The 25,965-nt window shown below is 35.2% G+C and overlaps 2 protein-coding genes across 4 annotated transcripts in view; one reads left to right on the forward strand and one right to left on the reverse strand.

Annotated features, from left to right (window-relative positions):
- Positions 1 to 13,070, reverse strand: part of LOC109533688 (diacylglycerol O-acyltransferase 1) — a 23,858-nt gene extending 10,788 nt beyond the window's left edge. For both annotated transcript variants that reach the window (XR_007280303.1, XM_019899065.2), the window contains exons 1-7: positions 12,585 to 13,070; positions 6,241 to 6,369; positions 6,093 to 6,181; positions 5,982 to 6,034; positions 5,822 to 5,927; positions 4,616 to 4,931; positions 4,076 to 4,229 (exon numbers count right to left, since the gene is read on the reverse strand). Coding sequence is in view for 1 of the 2 variants with exons in the window: in XM_019899065.2 (XP_019754624.1) it covers positions 4,076 to 4,229; positions 4,616 to 4,931; positions 5,822 to 5,927; positions 5,982 to 6,034; positions 6,093 to 6,181; positions 6,241 to 6,369; positions 12,585 to 12,694 (957 nt within the window). In the remaining variant the exon portion in view is untranslated. The remainder of the gene's footprint in view (positions 1 to 4,075; positions 4,230 to 4,615; positions 4,932 to 5,821; positions 5,928 to 5,981; positions 6,035 to 6,092; positions 6,182 to 6,240; positions 6,370 to 12,584) is intronic.
- A 2,760-nt stretch (positions 13,071 to 15,830) lies between these two features.
- LOC109533685 (threonine aspartase 1) lies at positions 15,831 to 25,389 on the forward strand. Of its 2 annotated transcripts, none has more exons than XM_048661005.1 (8): positions 15,831 to 16,045; positions 16,202 to 16,278; positions 16,356 to 16,484; positions 16,540 to 16,734; positions 18,043 to 18,318; positions 21,720 to 21,960; positions 22,026 to 22,173; positions 24,056 to 24,173. In XM_048661005.1, exons 1-8 carry the CDS (start codon positions 16,023 to 16,025, stop codon positions 24,143 to 24,145), a joined length of 1,179 nt encoding a protein of 392 aa, XP_048516962.1. In that variant the 5' UTR covers positions 15,831 to 16,022; the 3' UTR covers positions 24,146 to 24,173. The 2 variants fall into 2 exon arrangements, with proteins under 2 accessions (XP_048516962.1, XP_048516963.1); XM_048661006.1 differs by lacking the exon at positions 24,056 to 24,173 and adding an exon at positions 24,637 to 25,389 and having other exon boundaries at positions 15,832 to 16,045.
- The last annotated feature ends 576 nt before the right edge of the window (positions 25,390 to 25,965 follow it).

The raw sequence follows: 25,965 nt of genomic DNA on the forward strand, positions 1-25,965 counted from the left end.
CTTTTTGAGGTTTAAAAACATGCAAGTTTAGAGGCTAATTGCGCGGTTTAGAAGTATTTTCTTATAATTTAAAACATATCTACGCGTAGATCATGATGTTCTGTTAGAATCGCTGAAAACTGTTTTCCAAAATTCGCAGCGGGTAGTGTACAGCATCGATTTCTGTGGAACCCAGTAGCTGTCAAAACTTTCACATTTTTACGAATAACTCGGAAATCGTAAATTTTTCAGGTAAAACGTTTGACACAAACTTAACTTAAATTTTGACGACAAATCTGAAAATGAATGAAAAAAGGGGCGGTTCCATTTAAAAAACCAAAGTTGGTAACTACCACACGTTTATGATACACCCCGTATATTGGAAAGTAATTTTAAAATGTGGACCTTTTAAACATGAAAAACTTCGTAGGTCGTATTTTCTTGTAAAGTTCATATTTACTGAGATATCGCACTTTGACGCACTAATGAGCAACCCTGTATATTTTTAGTTTTATTAAAAATTAACTTCAACCGTGCTAACACAAACAAACCGAAAGGAAAACAACGCAAAAATACGTTACGCATTCAATTCTTTTCAAGGTATTTTCAGGTTATTAATTTTTACTTTCTGTATATTTTTTAGTTTTATCTAAAAAATCACGTCAACCGTGCTAATACAAACAAACTAACTCAAAATTAACCGAAAGGAAAACAACGCCAAAATACGTGGCAACACCGGATTGTGGTGAATTCCCGAATGACACAAATAATCCGACTACCGACCCGCAGATATTTTTTCAGTCCTGGATGATTGCGCTTGCGCGTATCATTGCCGCGTTGCCGGTTTGATACTTCCATTGCAAACGACCACCTTTTAAGTTCAGTGGCTGTTGCTGAAATTCATGCTAATTTCATCGTTAGCGATTATACAATTAGCTCCCCCAGTAAAGATTTGGATTCTTGGAGTTTTAATAGTCATGTATCTTGTTTGTTTTTTATTGTTTTCTGCTTTCTAAAGTCATGAACAGATATATTTAAATGTTGTCTATGGCCTTCACTTTAATTATACATATACATGCCTGTGTGTTGTCATCTATAAGATCGCATCTTGAACACAAACAAACATTAACCAGAAACAATTGACTAAAAAAAAGTAAAAGACTATGTGGCCCACGTTGAAGCACCATGCGTTTCGTCCCGGGCACCTATTGGGCACTCGTCAGTAAGGCCCTGCTTTATACGCTGGATACAGTATGTAGTATTGGAAGTTACGTTTGAACCGAAACGGCGCAGATGTTACGCGGTGACATATAGCTGGCATTTCGGTTGGAGCTGCTACTTGAGAAGTGGCGGATCGAGTTCGCCACACGACTTTCTCTGAGGTTAGGCGTCGCTATACGAGCAAGGCGCGACGGTTAAAAACCAAGTATGTACATAGCGGCAACTTGGCAGTGAGACGCGCAAGCGCAATCAGCCAGGACTGGTGCGGACGTTAAGGAAAAAATATCTGCTATCGACCCGCTAGATAACCTCAATCAATGGGCGACGTTAGAGAAGATGCGGAAAACACAAATATTATGCATTTTAGCGACAATTTTGCATATGGATTTATGAATTGTTGATAGCTAAAACACGATTTAGCACCCGACAATCGCAATTTCGTACATAAATAAGTGGTTTTGGGAAACGACAAGTTACTTTAAGTTAAAACCGTCAATTCCACGATTTTTCGGGGTTGGTATAGGTTTCACTATACAATTTTTGAAGATTAATGGAAAAAGCCACTTAGACCATCCTAACACAAGCCAAACTCACCCAAGTAGAATAATTAAAATTACAAAAAACTAAAAGTGAAATCTTTCCCTTGGTAAAGTAATACGCGGGAACGTCGCATTTAGTTGATTTCGGCAAATTAACCAATGACCAACGATTCTATCAGTATTCATGTATGAATTCGATGCGTTTGGGGAAAGCAAATTTCAAGTGTATATGTGTGACTTTTAGAGAAATCTATGGATGATTCAAGATTTTTCTTACTTGGTGAGCGTGTCCTTTAGAGTGCCTCAGAATGATTAGGTTTTTCTTGCTTTACTTTAAAGGATATATTCAATTAAGCAGTTTCAGAAAAAAGTTTTTCCAGTTTTCAGAAAAAAATTCCTGAAAGGTCCATAAATTAGAAGAAAAACCACTCACAAAGTTTGAGGAAAATCATCATTTCCAGGCGCAAAACGTTTTTAGTTAATAAAAATTGTTTCTTTGGATACCTAGCATGTAGATTCATTCAATTTGGGTCGGCTTAGATTATTTCGGACTTTTCAGGTTATTAATTTTTACTTTTTGTATATATATTTTAGTTTCATCTAAAAAATCACTTCAACCATGCTAACACAAACAATAAGTGGCAGCACCGCATTGCGTTGAATTCCCGAAAGGGACAAATAATCCGCCATCTGACTATCGACCAGCTAGATAACCTAAATCAATGGGCGACGTTAGAAAAGATGCGAAAAACCCAATTACTATGCATTTTAGCGAGATTTTTGCATGTGGATTTATGAGTTTTTGATAGCTCAAACGCGATTTAGCACCGGACAATCTCATTTTCGTGTATAAATAAGTGGTTTTGGGAAAGCAAATTTCAAAAGTTCGTAAGCGTGTTTTGGCTTCATTTATGGAGCATCCAGCATTTTTTTTCGGGAACAAAACTAAAGAGATTGATTAATTTTTCCAATTTATTGTTACAATCTGTATCCCCAACCTCACTTTCAAAATTTCGAGTAATTTAAATACCATGTTGTCGATTGGTCTAGTAAATAGTATATTGGTATTTTCTAAGAAAAAGATTTCTGCCCTTACATGAAGCACTACCAAAAACAACTGTTTAATTTATGAGCAATTAAAAATAAAAATATTACTTGCAAACAAATTCCTCAATTTAACAATAACACCTGATTCAACAAAAAATATTTCTTTGCAAACATCGGGCAGATACAGAGACGCTCAAGCTTGCACATGAGTAAATTTCAATCTGGGGCTTAACTGCAAATAATGACGTCACTGCCAAAAGGCTTAAGATAAACTATACAGAGTATGCCAAGTTACAAAACTCGCTGGAAACAATTAGCTACAAAGCAAATGTATCAATTAAAACATAAGACACTAAATCTTTCAACTCCAAAGAGGCAAAAAGTCCTTTTAGCCGGTAGCGCATTTGATCAGTCCGGAATACCATGCCTAAAGTTTTCCAGAATGTTTGCAAAGAACCATAAAAAGGAGTGCTGGAGATTTTCGAAAATGCGTCCGATTGGTTTTTTTTTTAATTTTTTTTTATTGCTTAGATAAGTGAAAATATATTGAAAATATTGATGAGAATTTTACTAAAGCAGCAACAGAAGCGTAATAAACAAATCGAAACTAATCCAAATACCGACCAAAAGTGTACGAAGAAGTCAAGTACAAACAAAATATGGATTTGGCAAATGCGCGACATTTCCCGAACTATGTCACCGTGACAACGGTTTGACACACATCGCTGACGTGACGCTATCCTTTTTCATCTTATGGAAAACTCTTCAATTTCAATAAATGGAAAGTGGTTAAGAGCCGCATTTTCGCTAAAAACCACTAAGAAAAGTTTTAAAAGTGAAAACAAATTAAACATTTTCTGAAACCTGGTATAAAAATCACCATTCCAACTTTCACAGTAACAAAGTCGAAAAAAATCTTAGTTAAACGGTGCCAATTGGGGGCAAAACTTTTCATCGTTCCTATAACCTGTTCTATAAATTCCTGACGTCATCAATATTTAACCTCTATCACCCTGCACATACGACATTGTTTTATAATTTCAGCTGTCAAGATCACACTGGAAAACAACAGAAGACACATGCAAAATTATTTATGTTTGTTTTCGCATTTCAAAAAAATGACCATTTACACACACCCATGCTAACCTTGTGTGTTCATTGGAAAAGTTTGACCTGCTAAAACCCTGTTAAATATCTGCTACAAGAAAAAAACAGTATTTATAGCATGCAAATCTAGTTGCAACCAATAACAGAAAGTTGCCAGGGGGCATTTTAAAAGCTAAACTTACTGCAAGCTTCAATAATCTTTCGGTAGCCACCGTGTAATCCATGTTGCTAAACGGTACCAGGGAGTTTTTAACAGATGGAATCATCCATTGTTGAATAACCGCCAAAATAATCTGGGTGCCCGCCAGTACCTCGAAGGCTCTCCTGAATACAAACCTAACAAAAATGCTTGTTAAAACAAGAATTTTTATATTCAACAATGTTTAAAATAGACTAAGAAAAATCCTACAATTTGTGGGCTTTATGTCATTTTGGGAGCAGTTGTGGTAGCTGTCAAATACTTACCAGTGAAAAAAATACGAATAAATTTCACAAACATTATTTTTATGATTCGAATTTAAGAAGCAACAGTTTCATATTTTAAGTTTCAGTAGGCCGTTTCAAGTCATATAGAAATAAATTGGGTGCGCAAGTGTATTGTGACACTGTCAGTAGACAGTGCTTGAAAATTACAGGAGAAGTTAGATCCGGTGCTCGGGGTGGCCATTTTATAGGTCCATGGGTTCAGCAACAATAACCAGATTATATTTCTGAATATTTACCTTTTTCGAATTCGTTCCGTTTTGGCAAAATTCAATTCGTAACACAGAGTTGGGGCCAATATGAAATAGTAGAGATCGCGCAAGTTCAAGTTATCCGGATATTGCTTCAGACTTGCATTTTGAACTTCACTGGTTTCTCGCTCCTGATTTAGCGCTTGCTGTTCCTTCCGCAGATTACTGAGCGACACCGACTGTCTTCTTAGAGAGCTTTTTCCGGTTTTTTGCCGGGACATGCGACACCACATGTTCACCTGGACGTACGACCACATTTTCAGAAACAGGATGCTGTACATCGTGCAAACTGTTGATGCCCCAACTAAAAAAAACAAAAATTGGTTTAATTGAAATATGCAGGGTGTCTGTATATACATAACATATACAATGTTTTCATATAATTATTTTGCAGCATCTTCTTTTAAATCCTGTCACTCTTAGTTGCCATGACGTGACCACTTAATGCAATCAGATGCCCAAGGAATGCTGACAGCTGTCAGTTACTTTTTTAAAATCATTAATAATCATGCCCGGGCGCTTCAATTATACAAATTGCGGCTTTTTCCAGAGCGGAAAATCCCTGACTTTTTGGCACAATTTAGTAGCTAGACAATTTTATCAATTCAAAGTTTTTATTTTCACATAAAATAAAATTAATAGTGGAAAGAGATACTTATTTTTGAAGCTGCACGCTTTCGCGAGAAAATGGGGGGTTACAATTTGAAAAACCTTAGATTGAAGATTTTTTTCAAACAATCTGTATGAAAGTAGGACCTGACAAATGCTTTTCTCAGTAAATTACACATTTCGCGACTCAAATAACGCAATTGTGCAAAATTTCCCTTGTGGAATATTTTGTCATTTGCAGATTATCAGTAAGAACATTCGGGATTGCATGCAAATATTTCCAAAACCGTTAGAAATACGTATACAACTTCATACATAAAAGTGTCCAGAATCTCAAAGATTCTACAAAACTCAATTTTGTAGTAATATATACAGGGTGGACCATTTAAACTAAGCGACTTGACGTGTACTTTAGGAACAAGCGGAAGTGTTAATTTAAAAAATAGTTTTTAAATTGAAAACTTTTTAGGCGCTTTAGCTTGACCGGCAATTTTCGTAATTATTGCAACTGTATTTTTCGAGTTACGGATAGCTGGAACATCCTGAATGAGCAGCACAGTAGACAAAAATTTATTAAATCCTTACCTAAACTGAAACCTTCCTTGACGTGAATGAGGACCATTGGCACCAGAATCACTGACAAAATATTTACCACATGAGTACCCATCCCTAAACCATTTGGAACCACTTCCTGAAAAAATACACACATTTTAGCAACAGTTTAATCAAATAGTCGCACACTTACCGCCGATAGCGCCTTTTCTATGATCAGGCACAGAAGCACGGGAACAACGTGATCTGGAAAAGGGAGAAAAGCGGTCGAAAATTGTCGAGATTTTGTTCGAATCCACCTTACATAGAAGTAAAATCAGTGTAGGACATTCGGAGCCTTCACCGTTGACCAAAATATACAGCCATTCGATTGGATCCACCCTGATCCCATATCTGAAATACCAGGAAATAAGGAAACCAGAACTAGGTGTGCGTGCAAACGTTTCTCTCACTTGATGAAATTTTCCAAAAGCAGTCTCAACCCACCGATGGACAGCAGCAAAAAGGCCCAATTTACGAATCCGGTAAAATTGTTGAACCCTGAATTCCAGGTGAACAGTGAATCTCTGGGCTTGTGGCAACTAGAAAATAACACACAAGTGAAGCCAATAGCGCAGATAATTTTTTCCTATACGTTATCCGTTTCAAATACAAGCCAAACTTTGCCTTTTTAATGGGACATCCTGTATATTTTTCCACATTTTAATTGGCTCAATTTATATTTGCTTTAAGTACAGGCTTTTCGATGTCTGTTATTTCACGCGTTTATGACTAAACAATCGGTCCAAAAACGTTGCCAGGTTGGCAAAGTTTTCTTTGAAAGTTTGTTTACAAAATGAATAAACTGGTCCTTCGAAAGTGCCTATCTATATATGGATGTTATTTGATAAATTACTGAATATGTACTTAGTCTCATTTATATTTCGATAATGTTTTCGGTAGAACTAACAAGTAACTTTCCCTAATTATTCGTTTACTGGGAATTTGTTATAATTTCAGAGTTAGATGGAAAATTATCGATATTTTAGAACAGCGCTAAATTTAATTTCTATCAGGTTAAATTGTACCAATCATAGAAGGCTAGTCAGGACATTCCGCAGACATCCCACAGAAGAAAACCGAATCGCCCATAACCGACAAGGGCAACTGCTGAAAGAAGCCTTACTGAACAGGAAGGAAGGAACAGGAACCAGAAATGGGAACACCGCTTGAAAGTTGAATCCTGAGGACCAAAGCATATGGAGTTTGCAAAAGGCCCTAAGAAGAGAAGATACCAAGATTCCAAATCTCCACGGAACTCAAGGTTTGGTATTTACAGATGGCGGTAAAGCTAAGGCGTTTGCGGAAGCAATCGAGAGTGAGGCCAGGGCAAACCACCACCCAAACGATACAACATATACACAAGCGATATATGGGATATACACATCCCAAGACCTGCCAATACGACCCTGGCACTCTTTACAGATGATACGACCCTTCTGACATCCTCATGGCGCAAGGACCGCATCAGGCAACGCTCCAGCTTGCAATTGAAGTTGAAGATAAATGCAAAGAAGAGTCAGGCCCTACTTATTGGCAGGAAGCAGGACAGTGTCGATGGCAACATCACCATAGAGGGACAAAACATCGAATGGGAAAGAAACCCTAAATATTTGGGTGTTGTTTTAAATATGCAGCTGAACTGGAAAAAGCATATAAAAACAGCCATCAACAAGGTTAAAGCAACAACTGCCAAGTTGTGCTTACTCCTCAATAGAAGAAACCAGATGAATATTAGGAACAAGCTACTCCTCATCAAGACCATATTCAGGCCGACACTGGCGTCTGCCTCCACTGCGTGGGGATATGCAGCCGAGTGTCACTTGAATAGACTTCAGGCCACAGAAAACAAACTTCTGCGGATGGCCATAGATGCGCCCTGGTTTGTTAGAAACTCCCAAATCTACAGGGACCTGGAGTGGGAGCCACTAAGAGAGTTTCTCGCAAGGAAAGCGAAAGCAGACTGAGAAAGCTGGAAGGCACTCTAACGAAGAGCTGAGAAACCTTGTCAGTGACACTCCTGAAGATCTGGGACCCAGGGAAAAAAAGCCTAGACACCAACTAGCCCACTAGGGCAATAGGTAGCAAACGGCGTAAGATGTAAGTGTGGTTATAATGTAGTGTTTGTAGTAAGTAGCATGCAAGTATAAGTAAGGCATTAAATTAATAAGATGCCCCTGCTAGCTGCTTGCTATGGCAAGGGGATGCTATGGCATACGGATGCCGGAGCTGACAAATTCTTAGAGAGAACTACAAGTTTTAAAGGATAACTCCCGAAACCTCGTAGTACAAAAAAGGGGTTTTTTAGTTGGTAAGAATCTAATACTACCCGGGGTTCGGAACAATGGGTGTCTTTGCCAAGATTTTTATTCCTCCAGCCGCCGGGCAAACAAAAAAAATGCGCATATTACACAATATACAGGGCGAGTCAGTTTAAAATAGCAGGAGTTTAACGGTCCATAAAAAATAGAATTTTAAGATGAAAATACCATTAAATCATATATTGAAAGACAGACAAAGTAAACATTTTAGTTTAATTTTTGCAAAATATTTCGCGAAAATATTAAGACGCAAGTTACATATGTAGTATCTGCTGATAGCACAGATACTTCATGGGAACCGCTGACGCCGCAGCCATCTTCCGCTAGAAGTCGCCAAGGTTCACACCTGAACCCCTGGGAACTGCTGACCAATAAGTTTAACCAATCTTTCATTTTAATGTATAAATATAGTAATATTCATTCTTGCTTCTAACCTCGACCTGAACAGTTGTATTAAAGGAATAAACCTGTTTTTAAAAAGTCTGTCTATCGTTCGTTATACGTAATTCGCAGTAATAAAACTATGAATTCTGGTGCTTATCGCCATACCACATCCAATCATGTCAACATTTTCTCCAAATTTAAAGAGGGCACCAAATGGCATTATTATTAAATTTTTAAACTGTAACAACTTTTTTGTGCCATCTCGGTTTTAAAAAATAATTTTGCGTTCATATTTACGTGAAAAAGTTTTCTTGTTTGACTTCGCTAAAAGTAACCGTTTTCGAGTTTTCTTTAACTTTTTAATTGCAAATTAATACACAACAAATTAACAAATTTAAATGAAAACAATTCTCGTATCTCTTGAAAATCGGTTCTTATCCCCAACTTGAGGTATTCAATGGTTTAATAGTTTTTCAATGTTTAACTATTCTAGTTACAGGTACCGTTAACCAGTAGGTCAAGAGAAACATATAAGTGTCAACTGTCATTGTCATTCGTCGATGTCAACATTTCTGTGTTTTCGAGTTTTTTTATCAAATAACTTTTTAATTGCAAATTATTAGACAATAAATTAACAAATTTAAATAAAAACAATTCTCGTATCTCTTGAAATCAATTCTTATCCCCAACTTGAAGTATTCAATAGTTTAATAGTTTTTCAATGTTTAACTATTTCATTTCGTATTAATACTTAATTGTAAGCGTTAACCAGTAGGCAAAGAGAAAGATAAGTTTCAACTGTCATTGTAATTTGTCAATGTCAACATTTCTGTGTTTTCGAGTTTTTTTTTAAATCACTTTTTAATTACAAATTAATACACAACAAATTAACAGATTTAAATGAAAACAATTCTCGTATTACTTGAAAATCGGTTCTTATCCCCAACTTACTTAATTGTAACAGTTGACCAGTCCAGTAGGCAAAAAAAACATTTAACTTGCACCTGTCATAACTGTTACTGTCATTTTTCAGCGTTAACATTTCAGTGTCCAGAAGTAAGTATGTAGATTTTAAACTGGTTTTGGTGTGTTAATTTGACTTATTTGCACCGGATTGGAATGGTAAAATTGACTATTTTATTTATTTACTTATTGCAAATTTGGCAAACTTATCATGTCCAAGTTTCGCCAAATTTGCGAAAATTTATGTCCGACTTTCTAGATCAAAATCAATTTCAAAAATCTAGTTGATCTGGATGATTCTTTTAAAGAAATTAATCTAATGATTTTCAATTGATTTCAGAACACACAAGTTTCAAGTAAAAAAACATAATTTTATAAAAATTTATGCGGAATTATTTGGACAATATATTTTACAATCAGAGAAAATATTCAAGACTAAATCTTCCGAACCCAAGAATAACTGCAAAATCAAATTTTTGTTAATGTTTATGGCACAGAAGGCGGTTATGAAAATATGAGCAATAGTACTTATGAGTAGAACGACATTCAACATTGCCGTATTGCGATAAGCCCCAGAATATACTGCGGCTCCTTACGGGACACCTTTGACCATCAACAGTAGAGGTGACCTTTTTTCTTAGAAAAACTTAGGACAGATCGTCTTCCTTCGAGCCCAAGAATGTCGCTGCGCTCGTTTGATCATGTGCTTAACGGAGATCCTGTAGAATTTATTGCAGTATCTTAAGATTTGCCTACGGTTTTTGAAGTGATAACTTTTTATGGAACGGTGAACAGATTTTTCTCGGTAACGGCGGCTCCCCCTCCGACTTCTTCGCGACTGAGGCTTGGGACGCACATATGCACTTTGAATTCGACATTTATCTCTTAGTGCGGGTGCATCTGTAGATCTGATAAACTTTTCAAATACAGATTGCGTTATTAAACTGACGGTGATTTTGATATATCAATTAGTGACTGTGATATTGGTGTGTTTGGTGCAGTTTATTTTATAACGCTGATAACAATAAATCAACAAATTAACAAGGGAGAAGCTGCAGATACTGCAAATACTAAGTAAGAGTTCTCATGTACTATATGCATGTTCGAGTTTCGCGTTTTTTTTTAATTTCCAATTAAAGTACACACACAATTATACACACTAAAGCAGTTTAAGTGCAAGAAAGTGCGGATCGTCCATAAATTAGCAGAAACATGTAAGTATTACAAACTTTTCAAAATCATGTTCAAACGACCGGGTATTTATCATTGCAAATAAGATTGCACATTGCCGCGTACTATTAAATATTGTTTTAAGAACTAACAATCGATGTTGTGCAACAAAATTGTGCCTAAGATCCACTACAATAAAGTTTTTGAAAAACTGTTGGACCTATTTTAAATCGCGTGATTGATTGCGAACGCAAATTCGTATCAAGAAAAGATTAAATTAAATTAAATCGTATCGATAGAATACCGGTACCGATTCCCTATGTCTTACCCTCCGTCTGTAGTCCAGATGCTGCCCTGATGATATCCATTTGCCTTGTATTGCACGATTCAAAGTTCCGATTTCGTAAAATATTACTACCTACTTGTTTAGTGATTTTCATCGGAGACAATTGTTAAACCAGATGTTGAGCGGATATTTTTCAAAGAAGCCAGGGTCAATTTATGAAAAACGCTCAAGATTAAGTGCAAATAAAGTGACAACTATTATTAATAACTTTTAATGCAACAATATGTTCTATTATTTGTTATTTTATTTTGTAACAACAAATTATCAATATTTAGATATATGATAATCAATGTAATCTTTCATATTTAACATAAAATGATAAACATCATTACTGTTTTGTAGTAATATATAATAAATATGTTTTGAATTTAATTGAAAAAATATTTGAGTTTACCTCGGTTATTTCAGAAAACCTGGGTTCCGTGTTCTTATTTTCTATCACGCAACGCATTCTTGATGTTAAGACGATACGAATCTCTCTTCAGCTTATAGTTGCAAAATATGTAAAACGAATTTATTAGGGCTTATTTTCAATGATTAATTGTGTTTACCACGCATCAAAATTATTTTTTTCCCTTCATATGCCCTTTGATTCCTTTATGATTAAACCTTCTCAATTTACTTAAATTGTTTTAGTATTGGATTAGTCCAGTAAGAATATTTTTTTTAATCTACGCGCGATGGCGTACACTATGTATGTATACATATAGTGTGTCAAGTGTAACCTGTCTCTACAGCTCTTCCTAGTTTTACCGTATATTTTATACAGATAGAACAATCAAATCACCAAAATTAACTGATTTTTTAATTCTACAAGTTGAAGCAGCGAAAAGTATTAAATAATGCTGAACGCCAAAAACAATTTCGTGCTAAAAATGAGCATTCAGTAATAGATCAACTCAAAGTAGCTTTCATCAACTGAACGTCAAAGATTATACAAAGCAAATAAGAAATTACGACTAAAAATACAGAAACTGAAGAAGAAGAGTTTACACAAACTCAAGAAGAGCAATATGTACACCCTCTCGTTGAAGAATATTAAATGTTGCAACTAAAAAAGATATTTTACATTCAAAAGAAAATTGAATTACACTTTACCTATTCCTGATCTATTTATAAATTATTAAACCAAAAATAATAGTAAAATTATAAAACAAAATTATTATTGCCATCATGCGTTAAACAATTCGATATTTTATGTTTTCTATAAATATATGAAGTTATCACTTTTGTCGAGCGTCCCGTGACGCACACCATTTATTTTTTAATTAAAACAGAATGTGTACTTTGCCACCTTGTAGGTAGCACAAAACGAAGCTGTGTTCGATTATGTGTTTATATGACCTTTATCGCTTAAAATTGGATTTTCTGACGACCGTTAAAATCTTGCTACTATAGACTGGCTCACCCTGTAAATTTTTGAATTTGGCGGCAACAGAAACGTCATGTCTGAAGTCCGGTTTCAACCAATAAGATCTTGGCCATTCTCAAGTCTCCCGAGTGTCCCAAGCTTCAAAATAACCCTCCCTCTGTCCCTCTGAATCGAAGTGTTGTTGAAAGAATGTTTACTCACGGTTTGTCTGGCTGGCTTTTTCGGAATTTTTGTTCAACAGCCTGGATTTCCTCGGCCTTGGTGGCACTAAGGGCGCGTTTTCGCACACCGACCCCTTGCGGTTCGGCCATAGTTCTCTTTATTGCGTTTAGCAATTTGCCAGTCGGCCAGAAAAAAATATCAATTCTGTCCCGATTTGGGTCAACTAATCGGACCAATTTCTGTACAAAATGGTCGGATGACGGGCCTAATTTAATGGAAACAACCCGCACTTTGTACCTTCGATGATGGTTACAACTCGACTCAATCTAGATAAAGATTCAAGATATTTTTGTGAGTACAAGGTTGCTTGAGGTCAACACATTGGAGATATACACAAACGCACACCATCAGCACCAATCCCGACAGTGTCCAACAACTCTAATAAAGTGAAAAAAAAAACAACATAAAAAGCTTTTAAAAATGTAAAAAGTTTCGGAAAGAAAACAACAAAGAAATACACTTGAAGCTAACCTAATTTTGCATAGTGCTGGGTGGTAGGATCGAATCATATGTAAACAGAAGCGGCTAGCGCCAGAATATGAATGAACACAGAGGTATAACATACATAAATGCCCAAGTCGGTTATTTGAATAGACGCAAATAAATAAAGATGAGAATCATACAGTTTTGAAAGTTTATTAGGCATTTTGTTCACAGGCTAGCGATAAATGGGTGACTTTTTGCGAAATTTTAGTTATTTTAAGCGATAGTTTCAGTTTCCTTTATTAAATTATAATTGGATAAACGCCCACTAACAGAAAAACCATCTCTAAAGCGAATGAAGAAACAATAAAATCTAAGCAAGGAATTTTCCCCAATACTGTATAAAAAAATGTGCCAGTTTTTAAGTTTCAAAAATAATTTATAAATAATTCAATTGGCTTTCAATGTTGTAATTTAATTTCGAAATTAGTAGTTTGAATAGTTGATTTTATGTGGGTTTATTTTTAAATTTGTTCAGCATTTCGTAGATCATGAAATTGGGTTTACAAGGTATCTCAATCTGTTCGCAAACAACCAATAAATATTTGATTTCTTGCCAAATGTTAATGACTTTGAGAGGCAGCTAAAAACTCCGTGTTTTGTGTTAATATAATTTAGTAAAATTTGATCAATTTGATCAAACGAAAAAACAATCTCTGAAGCGAATGTTTGTTCCCTGCATCCTAAGATTCAAAAATTTCTGAAGAGGAAAACAATAAAATCTAAGCAAGGAATTTACCCCAATACTGTATAAAAAAATGTGCCAATTTTCAAGTTTCAAAAATAATTTATAAATAATTCAATTGGCTTTCAATGTTTTAGTTTAACTTCGCGACAGCTGAAAAATCCGTTTTTTGTGTTAATTTAATTTAATAAAATTTGATCAATGCATACAAACGAAAAAACAATATCTGAAGCGAATTTTCGTTCGCTGCATCCTAAGATTTTAAAACTTATGAAGAAGAAAACAATAAAATCTAACAAAGGAATTTAGCCGAATTCCATATAAAAAATATGTATATTTTCAAGTTTCAAAAATAATTTTAAAATAATTCAATTTGGCTTTAAATGTTTTAACTTTATTTCGAAATCAGTAGTTTGAATAGTTGATTTTTTGCGGGTTTGTCCTTCAATATTTGTAGGTCATGGAATTGAATGTACAAGGTACCTAAATCTGTTCGCAAACAACCAATAAATGCTTGATTTCTTGCCAAATTTTAAAGATTTTAAGCGACAGCTAAAAACTTTGTTTTTTGAGTGAATTTAATTTAATAAACTTTAGTAAATGCATTTAATAAATGCATACAAACGAAAAAACAATCTCTGAAACGAAATGTAGCTCTCTACATCTTAATAGTGGAAATATTAATATTCTGTAGTTTTGATAAAAGTAAACAATAAATTGGCACAATTAATTGTAAATAAAGATGGCGATTAAAACTTTTGCATCCGTGCAGGTTTTCAAAGTTCAAAATAATTTCTAAATTCATCTTGGCTTCATGCTTTATTTAAATTTCGAAATTGGTAGTTTGAATGGTTGATTTCTTGTGAATCTTCAGAGATAGTTTTTGATTTATTTCAAATTTTTATTAAGCATTTTGAAGATTTAAGGATCTTTGTATTGCGTTTACAAACTATCGAAATCTGTTCCCAAAGACCGATAAGATAAATGGCTGACAAACAAATATGTATACATACAAAAAGCAATCCCTAAAGCCAATTCTAGCCCATAGACTCAACCATTGATAGAGCGGAGCGAAAAAAGGTAGATAACAATATGTTTTCTTTTCCGCATTTTTTCTTTGATTCTTCCTTTTCCTCAACTTTTTCGTTTCCTAAAGGTCCATTAATTATCGTTCTTTTGTTGGTACCTAATTTTTTGATGGCTTGAATACTTTAAAGGCCAGACGCAAATGAAGATGGCCCGAAGTCGCTCAATGCGCTTCAGTATAGTTTGTTTGGTTCACAAGTCAGTTATTTGAGGTCCACATGTGAAAACTCAGTTAAGATCTTACTGTGCTTAAAGGCCATTTGATTCATTTTTATTTACGACAAAACCATTTTTCGATGGCTTCAATAATTTAAAGGTCAGAAGCAAATGAAGATGGCCAGATGTTAAGTCGCTCTACGAGCTTCAGTTTACATTCTTGGGCCCGAAACTCAGTTGTTTCTAGTGGCATTCTGAAAATTTTAAAAGCGATTTATTTCTCTTTCTTTCACGGTGAAAGTTTATTTGACGACTTCAATACTTTAAAGGCCAGGTAAATGATGACGTCCAGATCTTAAATAGCTCAATGCGCTTCAATCTTGCAGATATTTATACGAAAAATTAATTTGAGTAACGTTTGACTGAGCATCTTAATTTCAACGTAGATTAGAATAGTCATGTTGATGACCATGTCAAAATGTGACCAAAAATCGACGTCGAGTATTGCTGATCTAGTCATTTTAGATAATTCTATCCTTGAACAAAACGAAATGCAATTTTATGAAGTACTTGCTAAATCTATATGCATACAGGGTGTTTTGAAATTGCTGTACAGGACGTAAAGAAAACTTGAAAATTATTCAGATTTTCTATAAAAATTACTACACTTTCACTGAAAATAGGGGTGATCATGTCGTTTGAGTCCCCCCGAATTTTTATTTTGTTCTTATTTTACTTTAAATGAAGCAGTTCCAACGGAAAATGCGTGAAAAGTGTTTTTGATTTATTTAGGGGCTGAATGTGCTTAATTTGAAGTGTTCTTTAAGGTAAAAATATAAAAAGCTAAACCTTCGGAGGCACTCAAACGATCACGTAGTCTACGGTTAGCATACTCCCTTAATTTTGATTTTGCCAGAGTCCTCAATTTGATTCCTCACAGCTCGTGAGATGCCGATTAGGGCACTAGATGGCAGTAGCTGATTCCATGACATTTAGGTCAATTAAACATGTCATGTCATTGGTCAACCAGGTAAATATGAAAATTTATTTTTAATTTCTCTGCTCCACATTATAATGGTTCCAACGATTTCTAAATTGCATTAGTGGTTCTCGCCAACAGTGATACCACAGTCGCATTTCATTAAAATTTCTTCAGGTCTAAGTTTCATCAATTTATGTAATATAGGTTATTAGCTGGAGCCAGTTTATTTTCACATTCATTGGGCCCTCATTTTGAGCCAATAATGATTGCGGTTCATTGTGGTGAGTAGACAAACAGATCAATAATAACAATAATGTTTCTGCGAAATCCGAAAGTTAATGATTTATTCAACTTGCAGGTGCAGGACGTTATAACGATTCCAAGCAAAAAGAATATGGAGCGTTATGTAGAAAGGCTTGTAGAAAAGCGATGACAGTGCTAAATAATAATGGGACAGCCTTAGAAGCTGTTCGAGAAGCCATAACAGGTAGTCTTATGCGATATAAATAAACAGCGTTTCAGTCTGAAATGCCTCCAATTAGTTTTAGAAGATGATCCGCTGACGAACGCTGGATTCGGATCAAATTTGACTTTAGACGGCACTGTAGAAGGAGACGCTTCGGTAATGAACGGCGAAAATTTATTATTTGCCGCTTGTGGAGCTGTGAGGAGAATAAAAAATCCCATTTGCCTGGCCTACGATATTTACCAAAGACAACTAGAACCGACTCCATTAGGTAGGTATATGAATATAAATAAAACTGTCGTTAGCCCTAAATTAAAATAACCACAGAAACAATAAAAAGAACAAAACACTTTCGATCACTAACATACAAAGACAAAGGAATTAGAACAAATACCGCGACAAAAATATACAAAGCGATTTGCAGACCCCTCTTGGAATACGGACATATACTCATGGCCAACGGAACAGAAAGGACAAAACGATACGTACAAACAACAGAACAAATTGCACTAAGACTAATAACACGAATAAGACACCCCCAAAACCCACTGCACAACCCTTCCAGCCAGTGTTGGGCAAAAATTGATTTTAATTCAAAAAATAAAAAATTACTGATTTATTTAAATTAATCAAAAAATTTTTTTTATTTTTATTAAATCAATTGATAAATCCGCTTAATTAGCTGTTTTAAAGTCATTACAATTGTTGCCGAGAACATTCAAGCGAAGTTGAACCGATTCAATACTTGTCCGAACGCATTTTCGGCGAAAAATTCTTGTCGCAACGGCCCGCGACTCGTTTTCGCACGTTGCACGGCGTAATCTATAAATGCCGTCGCATTTCTTCGGTCTTCTTCATTTCGTCACAAAATTTCATGAGAGGCTAAGTTGAAAAGTGTGTAGATTTTTTGTGTCTGTGTAATAATAATAAGTCAGTTTGAAAAGAACGCAATGGCTGGAAGAAAAGAAGACAGTATTTGGCAGTTTTACATCAAAACCAGCTCTTCTAATAAGTCAGGATGCAGAGCAACTTGCAAACAGTGTAAGAAAGAGATTCAGGCATAGTACAAAGACTGGTGAAGGCAAAAAAGTCAGGTGATTTCAATCATGATTGAAATCACTTGAAACAAATCAAGCCAACCCTGCTTCCAACCAACTACTATACGAACGCACAAACATGACAAAAATTTCGGACAGACTAATACACTTACAGACAAAATGGACAAACAACCCCCACAACTGGACCATACTGAATCCCTTTTGCCTAAGAAGACAGACAAAACACTCCCGTTTTCGTACCCCAACAGATACTTTACTAGAACACCTACAAACGCAACTGAACTAAGTGCTAAGATCTGTTTGTTTTGTAAGCCAAGAATTTTTTTTTAATTTTTTTATAGCTGATTAATTTATACGAGTGTTAGGAATAGGAATTAATTTTAGAATAAGCTAGGCTAAGACACATATGTACTACACAAGGGCAGAAAGACCGATTGGGTCGATAGGCTTTTTCTATAGGAAATAAAGATTATTTTTATATATAAAATAACGAGCACATTGTAGATCGTTTCCATTTCCAGGTCTGGTACAACCAAGCGTAATGGTAGGGGATGGAGCATACAAGTATGCGAAAAAGGCAGGAATTAAGATTGTGAATGAATCAAAGCTAGTCAGTCGTAAAGCGTTGAAACAAAGGGAAAAATACAAAGCCATGCTTGACGGAGTTATTTCGGCTCAAGAGAAAGTTGACCAAAACCGAATTGATGAAGTCGAGATTGAATTCAGTGAGTCTATGGATACGGTTGGAGCTGTGTGTATTGATGACATCGGAAATGTGGCAGCCGGGTGCAGTTCAGGTATTTACGCAACATACAGTGTAGTGTGTATGAGTTCATTAGAATCAAAACGACAATCGGGAACATCAATTTCAAACTGGCCAGTAAATTAGCAAAGTAAATTGGCTCTTCAAGTCAATTTTAAGTTAACATTCAATAAATTGCAACTAGCGAAAACAATGCATTGAATGAATGGCTTAAAGATTTGCCCTGCATTTACAGGTTCCGTAACAGGTCCTTTTTCAGGAATTTGTGGTATTTCTGTTCGGTCTGTCTGATTATTTCGATTTTTATCAGCGAGTCTGTAGATGTTTTTTCTGCCTTCCGTGAGTTTCTTCCGTATCACTGTTAGGCACTTATTTAACTCATTACTTGAGCAAATTATTTTTTATTGTAATTTCTAACTTTTTGTCTGTCAGATTTGGAAGGGGCGACTGAATCTGGCCCAATTGTTGGCAGATTTTGCGAAATTTTGTAATTGTTACTATGATTTTACTTGATCCGATAGAGGAAGTTTTGTTGTATTTTTCCTGCAAATGTTGGCTTTGTAGTAAATTGTGTGGGCTTTTAACAACTTTTTTATAATTTATTGGCTAAAATGGCCATCTGTCTTTGATTAGGTTCGAAAAGTGCTTGAACTTGATCTGTGTTGAACGTGAAAGTGATTAGGTAGAACGTACTATTGTGCTAATTGATGAGCAGGTGTTGATTTTCTAGTAAGTTTTCTGAATTTTTGACAATTTTGTAGTTTGATGTTGAAATCGCTATTTCGGCATCAAACGGCAAGTAATTTTTCAAAAATTTCCCAGTGAGGCACTGAGAAGGCTGCTTTTTACCTCATTATGTAGAGAAATGTTTACTCTATTTGACCTGCAAATTTCAATTTATTTCGGACTATGAGTTTTTTGGCATTTTTTTAAATTTTGATGTCGAACTCGCCAATAAGTTTCTATTACATTCATCATCACCGTTATCATTCTGTAGCTTCACAACCCTGGGTGGGTTTTTGCCGACTCAACCACACGTCTCCATCATTCTCTATCAAGCATCCGATCGGGGCCATCTTCGATATTCATGGCTTTTAGGTGTTTTGCAATATTATCTCTCCATCTGAGGCGGAGCCGACCTAATGGACGTTTTCCCCCTGGAACCTCCTCCCACACCAGTTTTACCATTCTATCATCTGGCATTCTTTTTACGTGTCCTGCCCACTGTAGTCTCCTGGCCTTTATTTCGTTTATTATGCTGGTGGAGTTCTTGGAGTTCTTGGTTGGTTTTTATTCTATATTGCCCTGTATTTTCGTCTCTAGTTGGGCCGAATATTTTTCTTACCACTTTCCTTTCAAATACCTTAAGTCAGTCTTCGCTTGCAACCGTTAGGGTCCAGGTCTCGCATCGATATATTACGACAGGCCTTATAATTGTTTTGTATATGTTCAGCTTAGTTTTTCTGGTAAGGATTCTAGATTTTATTAGGTTTTGAGGAGCAAAGAGGCATATATTTGCAGCCTGTATCCTGGTATGGATCGCTTTTGTGATGTCGTTGTTTTCACTAATACTTGTACCCAGATATTTAAATTGTCTTGTCCGCTCAAAGTTGTAGTCTCCGATAGAGAAGTTTTGTCCTACTCTATCTCGGTTCCGATTATTTGTACTGAGGTACATATACTTGGTCTTGTTCTCATTTATTTTGAGGCCTATTCTTTCAACTTCCTCTTCGAACTTTATGAAGGACTCTTTGAGGTTGATCCTGCTATTGCCAATCACATCGACATCGTCTGCAAAAGCCAGGAGCAGGTTTGGTCCCTCTTGATGAAAGATAGCAGTTGGCTTCTCGATTTTGGAATTCCTAATTACATATTCCAATGCTATGTTAAAGAGTCGAGGTGAGAGGGCGTCACAATGCTTGAGACCATTACTGATACTGAAGGAGTCGGAGAGACTTTGTCCCACTCTTACCTTACATCGCGTATCCTCCATACATACTTTTGTCAGCGATATAAGCTTTTTTGGGAATCCAAGTTCTTGCATTGCTTGCCACAACTTTGATCTACATACTCTGTCGAATGCCTATTCGAAATCAATAAACATTTGGTGGAGGTTTCGGTTGAATTCCCAGCATTTCTCCATTATTTGTCTAATGGTAAAAATCTGGTCTGCGGTGGATCTATTTGATCTAAAACCACATTGACAGTCCCCAACAATCTCTTCGGTATATGGTTTCATTCTCTCTAGCAGGATATTGGAGTGTATCTTATAGCATGTATTCAGAAGAGTTATTCCACGATAGTTTGTGCATTTACTTTTGTCTCCTTTTTTATGTATGGCCTTATGGAGTGTTTCTCCGCCAGATTTTATGCATTCGGCAGGTATGCCGTCGCTGCCTGAAGCTTTGCTATTTTTCAATTTATCCATTGCCTTTATTGTTCTATTACATTCGGCAGGTAATTAAAAAAAAATTCACTCTATTTGACCTGCAAGTTTCAATTTATTTCGGACTATGATGAATTTTTGGCATTTTTTTTTTAATTTTAGGTCGAACTCTCGAATATGTATGTATTACATTCGGTAGAAACATTTTCAAGAAATCTGCATTGGGGAACTGAGAAAGCTGATTTTTACTTCTTTGAATAGAGAAAAATTCACTCTATTTGACTTGCAAGTTTGAATTTATGAGCCACTTAGATGATTTTTTAAATTTTCAGGTCGGTATCGTCGATAAGCTTCTATCACATTCGGCAAGTAATTTTTCAAAATTTTCCCAGTGGGACAATGAGGCACTGAGAATGCTAATTTTTACTTGTTTGTATAGAGAGCCACTTAGAGGAATTTTTGACATTTTTTCAATTTTGAGGTCGCCAATTCTATATTCTATTCTATATTCTATCACATTCCGCAGGTAATTTTTCAAAAAATTTTCAGTGGGACACAGAGGCACTAAAAAAGCTGTTTTTTACCTCATTATATAAGGAAATATTTACTCCATTTGACCTGCAAGTTTCAATTTATTGCCGACTCGATATATTTTTGACATTTTTTTAAATGTGTTGAAATCGACAATGATTCGCTATGGCATTCGGCAGGTGATCTTTAAGAAAGTGACCAATTTGAAATGAAGCCAGTCAGTGGATCGCATTTCACCTCAACGTATGGAGGCAGATTTGCTCTATTTGTTGTGGTAGTTGGGATTCATTGCTGATTTGCTTAAAATTATTGGAAAAATTTACCACACCATTTTCTCGATTTCTCAGTTTTGTTGCCCAGTCCTCCAGGTGAAGGAGAACGTTTCTTTGTTTTTATATAGACTGAAGAGCCCAAAGAATCAGTTGCAACACCTCCCAAAAAAAAGTGTTATTTTACCGCTATCCATTGACCGGTTTAACCCAAACATCTTTCCCCAAGTAGCCTATTTTCTTCTGTAGGGGGACTACTGTTGAAGCGGCCGGGAAGAATGGGACAAGCTGCTCAGTACGGTTCAGGCGTTTGGGCGGATAGTTTGGACAAAACGCGCCGACCGAGCATAGCGGTTTGCACGACAGGTTGCGGTGAACACTTGGTACAAACACTTCTGGCGAAAACAATCGCCGAAGATTTATTAGTCGAGAAAAACTGTCCAACCGTTGATCTACACCACTGTTTAAATGAGAAGTTTATGAATTCCAGGTAGGATTTTGCGTTTTTTTTTATTGGGAAACTGACGATTTTATTTTCAATCTGATTGGCCTTAGGTATTTAAGACGCATTGAAACAGCTAAACTTGGTGGGGCGCTGGTATTGAAGGCGGACAATGCTAGTGGTGAGGTTTCCTTAATGTGGGGTCACAGCACATATTGCTTAGGGGTTGGTTACATGAGGAAAGGAGATGTGCGACCTCATGTGAGTATAAATAATAGTATAGCGTGAATAGCCAAAAATACCTAAAATCGGCTAAAAAGTTTTCAAAAATAAATCAATTACGAGATAAATTTTGATTTAATTCTTACTGGTGAGTAACTACGCCTATTCGATGGTTGGAAGCTTGAGCGTTTCTTCTCCTGTGAAAGCACGGATTTAGGCAGTTTTTAAAGTACTGTTCATAAAGTAAACATTCGTCATTATTATTGCCTTAATGTAAGTGCATACATGTTATTTTCTGTATAAAATACCCAATCTACGTTTCACGAGAGCAGTCGGCAACATGGCATGCAAGTTTGTTCATGTTGGAAAAATGAGATTAAATGTGCAGAATGTGAACAATTAAGTAATTGGGAAAATAAATCACTCTATTTGAATTTCGAATTTCTGCTTTGATACAAAAGGTCTACAATGGAACACTCTAATTTGCGTCATTTGTACATTAACTAACAGGATGACATGGAAAAATTGACAGAAACTGTCAACACTCACAAATAAGATGACAATAGCAATTTAAAAAGAGCTTCGGACAGCGGAATTTGCTCTTGCGCATTATCGCAACTTCCGTGAATTGATTGAACAGATTTGATGACAGACATACGTCAAAAACAGCAAATTTCCGTCCCGCTCGGCCCACAAGTAATGAAAAAAGATGGACAATTATTGCGTCACTGCCAATAAACACTGGGCAGACTGTCTTTCTTTCTTCTATCTTTTTAGATAGTTTGATAAAAGACCAACAGCTTAGTAAAATTTTCTGTCTGTGTCTTCTGCTTTATATTTAACAATTTTTAAAAATTAGTGTATTTTCTGATCGGTTAAAAACAGCGGTTGTTAGCAGGTGCCAAAATAAGCCGATTTAGCCACATTTATCTTAGTCAATACGCTGATAGTAACGACGATTTGGCGATAGAGGGCGTCAAAGCTGCAGGTGAAAAATTCATTTTTATTAATATTATTTGAACGGTAAATTAGAACTGGATGAAATTTACTTTACGGGGGTTTTAAAATACGCGAAATTCACATCGTTTAACTATGTACTATCATGTTCTTAATAGGGGGCGCCACTTACAGCTCCGATTTACCGTTTAATTGTGTGATACTTTTTAATCTGATACTGTAAGTGAGTTTTGAATCGAACACCTTATTTGCCCATCATTTTTCCGCATAAAAGGTATCCCTTATTGAAATTGCTAAAAACGACCGTTTTCGAGAAAAGTGCTTTTGAAGTCATGGATGCCGAAGATTAATAATCTTTAGGTGGCGCAAGCCTTCTGTCAATGACGCAACAATTGTCGTTCCTTTTCTATTGCTGGAGAACTGAGCGAGACGGAACTTTGATGTCATAAGCGTGTTTTTTTTTTCATGTTTCAAATTAATAACGAAACTAATAAAACTGATTTATTTTCCCGATTTATTGTTTACATTCTTCAAACTTAATGTAATTTTTGAAACTTAAGTAATTTAAATGCCATGTTGCCGAATGCTCTCGTAACAAGTGCATTTATTTTTTTAGCGACAATTTTATAATATAAGTCGGTGATCGTGTCGTTTGTGTCCTTCCGAATTTTAAGTATTTTCGTTTTTTTGTCCTTAAAGAACACTTCAAATTTATAATTTTCAACGAAAAATTCCGGGATGGTCCATAAATTAAGCCAAAAACACTCGTAAAGTGGGAGAAAAATCTCCATTTTCAGTATGACTTTCCAGCGGCGTTTTACTTTTTTATGTATTTTTAAGTTTTATTTAAAAAATTACTATAGTATAAAAAGTTCTGATTTGAAAAAGTGTACATCCATTAATTCTAAAAGCGCGTTAGAACAAAAAAATTTTTTGGTACCGAATTTAAAATTTTGTGTTTCAGACCCAAATTTCTATGTTGCCAGACAATGCGGAGGAGGGCAAATCAGTGAATGTTGGTGGTACCGCATTTTACTTTAAGAAATTAAGCTGAAATTCCTGATTAGATATGATTCCCGAAATCCAGTTTATTTTTGTTCGTTTTTTTTTTTTTTAATTTAGTTTTTTTAAGATTTTTAGTTATTTAAACAACTGTTACTCGCCGAATAGATAACGAGCTTGAAACAGGCTCATCCATTTCAAGCTTTGCATTTTATAAGGAAGGATCTGAATCAATTGACTTCAATATAGGGCGTTTCAGAATTATGGGATCAAACTTTTCAGTATTTGAGAGGAAGAACGCTTGCCTGGAAACGTCTCCTAGGGTCTTATGAAGCTTTAATTTCAATCTGTCAAAGTAAACTTCAGTTATATAAACTTCTGGCGTTTCAGTAAAAATCTAACAAAACATTCTGACTAGTTTATGTATATAAGTTCTATATTGTTGAGGGGGATTCATTTTTTTACAAGCTGCTTGTTGGGTATTTCGACTCAAAAATTTTTGTATTTAAAAATGACATAATCTTCTCACGTCTTTTATTACAGATTGATAAATAGTGCTCTTATTTTGCAATAAGAACGAATTATTCATCAAGAACTATCACCTAGAGGGTATCCTGCGAGACACTTAGGCTTAAGCTGTAAGAGAAAACTCGACTTTGACTTAATCTCATTGTTTAAACTAGCGTAATCTGTGAATCCATGTTTAAATTTTTTTAGAGTGAATTTTTAATAACTTCTTTCATTTAAAAGATCATTAATGTTTTGCTCATAGATATTATAATCCATGTTAACGGTCGCATTACCTTTATCAGCAGGAAGAATTTTAATCGTTTTATCTTTTTGTAAAAACATTGATGCTTTTATGTTTTTTTTTAGTTTATGTATGTTTAAGTACTTTTCAGTTACCGCGTGCAAACACCAAACTTTAAATTAAAGTAATAAAAACTGAATGAAACATTTTACATTGATTTTGTACAAATGGTATTACGTAGTAGACATTTCCGGGTATGGGTTCTTCTAAGCAACTGTCTTCTCTTGACCACCCTGTACAACTTATAGTCAATATAAAGTCGAATCATATATATATTTTATCAGTTTTATAATCCAATTTACCGAACCTACAAGACAACGTTGGATGATATGATTAGAAAATACCACAATTTTTTTACTTTTATATCAAATATGTTTTTTATTCGTTTAATTCGTCAGAGCAATGTATAATTTATTTTTGTATTATTCCTGTGTACAACTTTTGTTTTTAACGAATATATGGCCATCATTGAAAGCTTTTGAAAATTGCCTTATTTATTCATAAATTATTATTATAACGCAAATGAAAATACATGGTTTATACAAATGATTCTATAAGGAATAATATTAAAACACCAACATTAAAACCGAATTAAAACAGAGTGTCGGCAAAAATGTAGGAATGATTTCGAGTTCATGCAAAGGTTGTCAAAACAGCAGAAAATGTTACTACAAACAAACAAATCTACACTGCCCCTCTGAAAAGACTTTTTTTAGCCATTTAGGAATTTTTTTACATGCCAGATGCTACTACCGATCAAATTGTACTCACCATTGCTCATAATGTTAACACTATTTTAAACACATTGAAGGTTGAACTGAAAACCTCTGCTTTTGTTTGACTGATCAAGAAAATAAACCGTTTTCCAGGAAAAGATAATTTCAACCACGCAAATTTACATACTTTTGCCCAATACAATTTTTGACTGACTGACAAAATTTTCAACTTGGACAAGAAAATTCACTACTGCGTTATTAAATAAATTAAAAAATATTCATTTATGTAAATTTTTAAATCTTATTTTTGAACTCTGTAGTATCTAAACAATGTTTTTTTTCAAC

Source organism: Dendroctonus ponderosae, unplaced genomic scaffold (genome assembly GCF_020466585.1).
Source record: "Dendroctonus ponderosae isolate FM_Combo_2020 unplaced genomic scaffold, Dpon_F_20191213v2 Dpon_F_20191213_1, whole genome shotgun sequence".
NCBI classification, from domain to species: domain Eukaryota; kingdom Metazoa; phylum Arthropoda; class Insecta; order Coleoptera; family Curculionidae; genus Dendroctonus; species Dendroctonus ponderosae.

Bases quoted from the DNA above. Each gene is read 5' to 3' on its own strand.
- LOC109533685 (XM_048661005.1), top strand. From the start codon at position 16,023: ATGTCATGTCATTGGTCAACCAG. The intron at 16,046-16,201 runs GTAAATATGAAA...TATGTAATATAG, and splicing joins TCATGTCATTGGTCAACCAG to GTTATTAGCTGGAGCCAGTT. The intron at 16,735-18,042 runs GTAGGTATATGA...TTCCATTTCCAG, and splicing joins ACTAGAACCGACTCCATTAG to GTCTGGTACAACCAAGCGTA.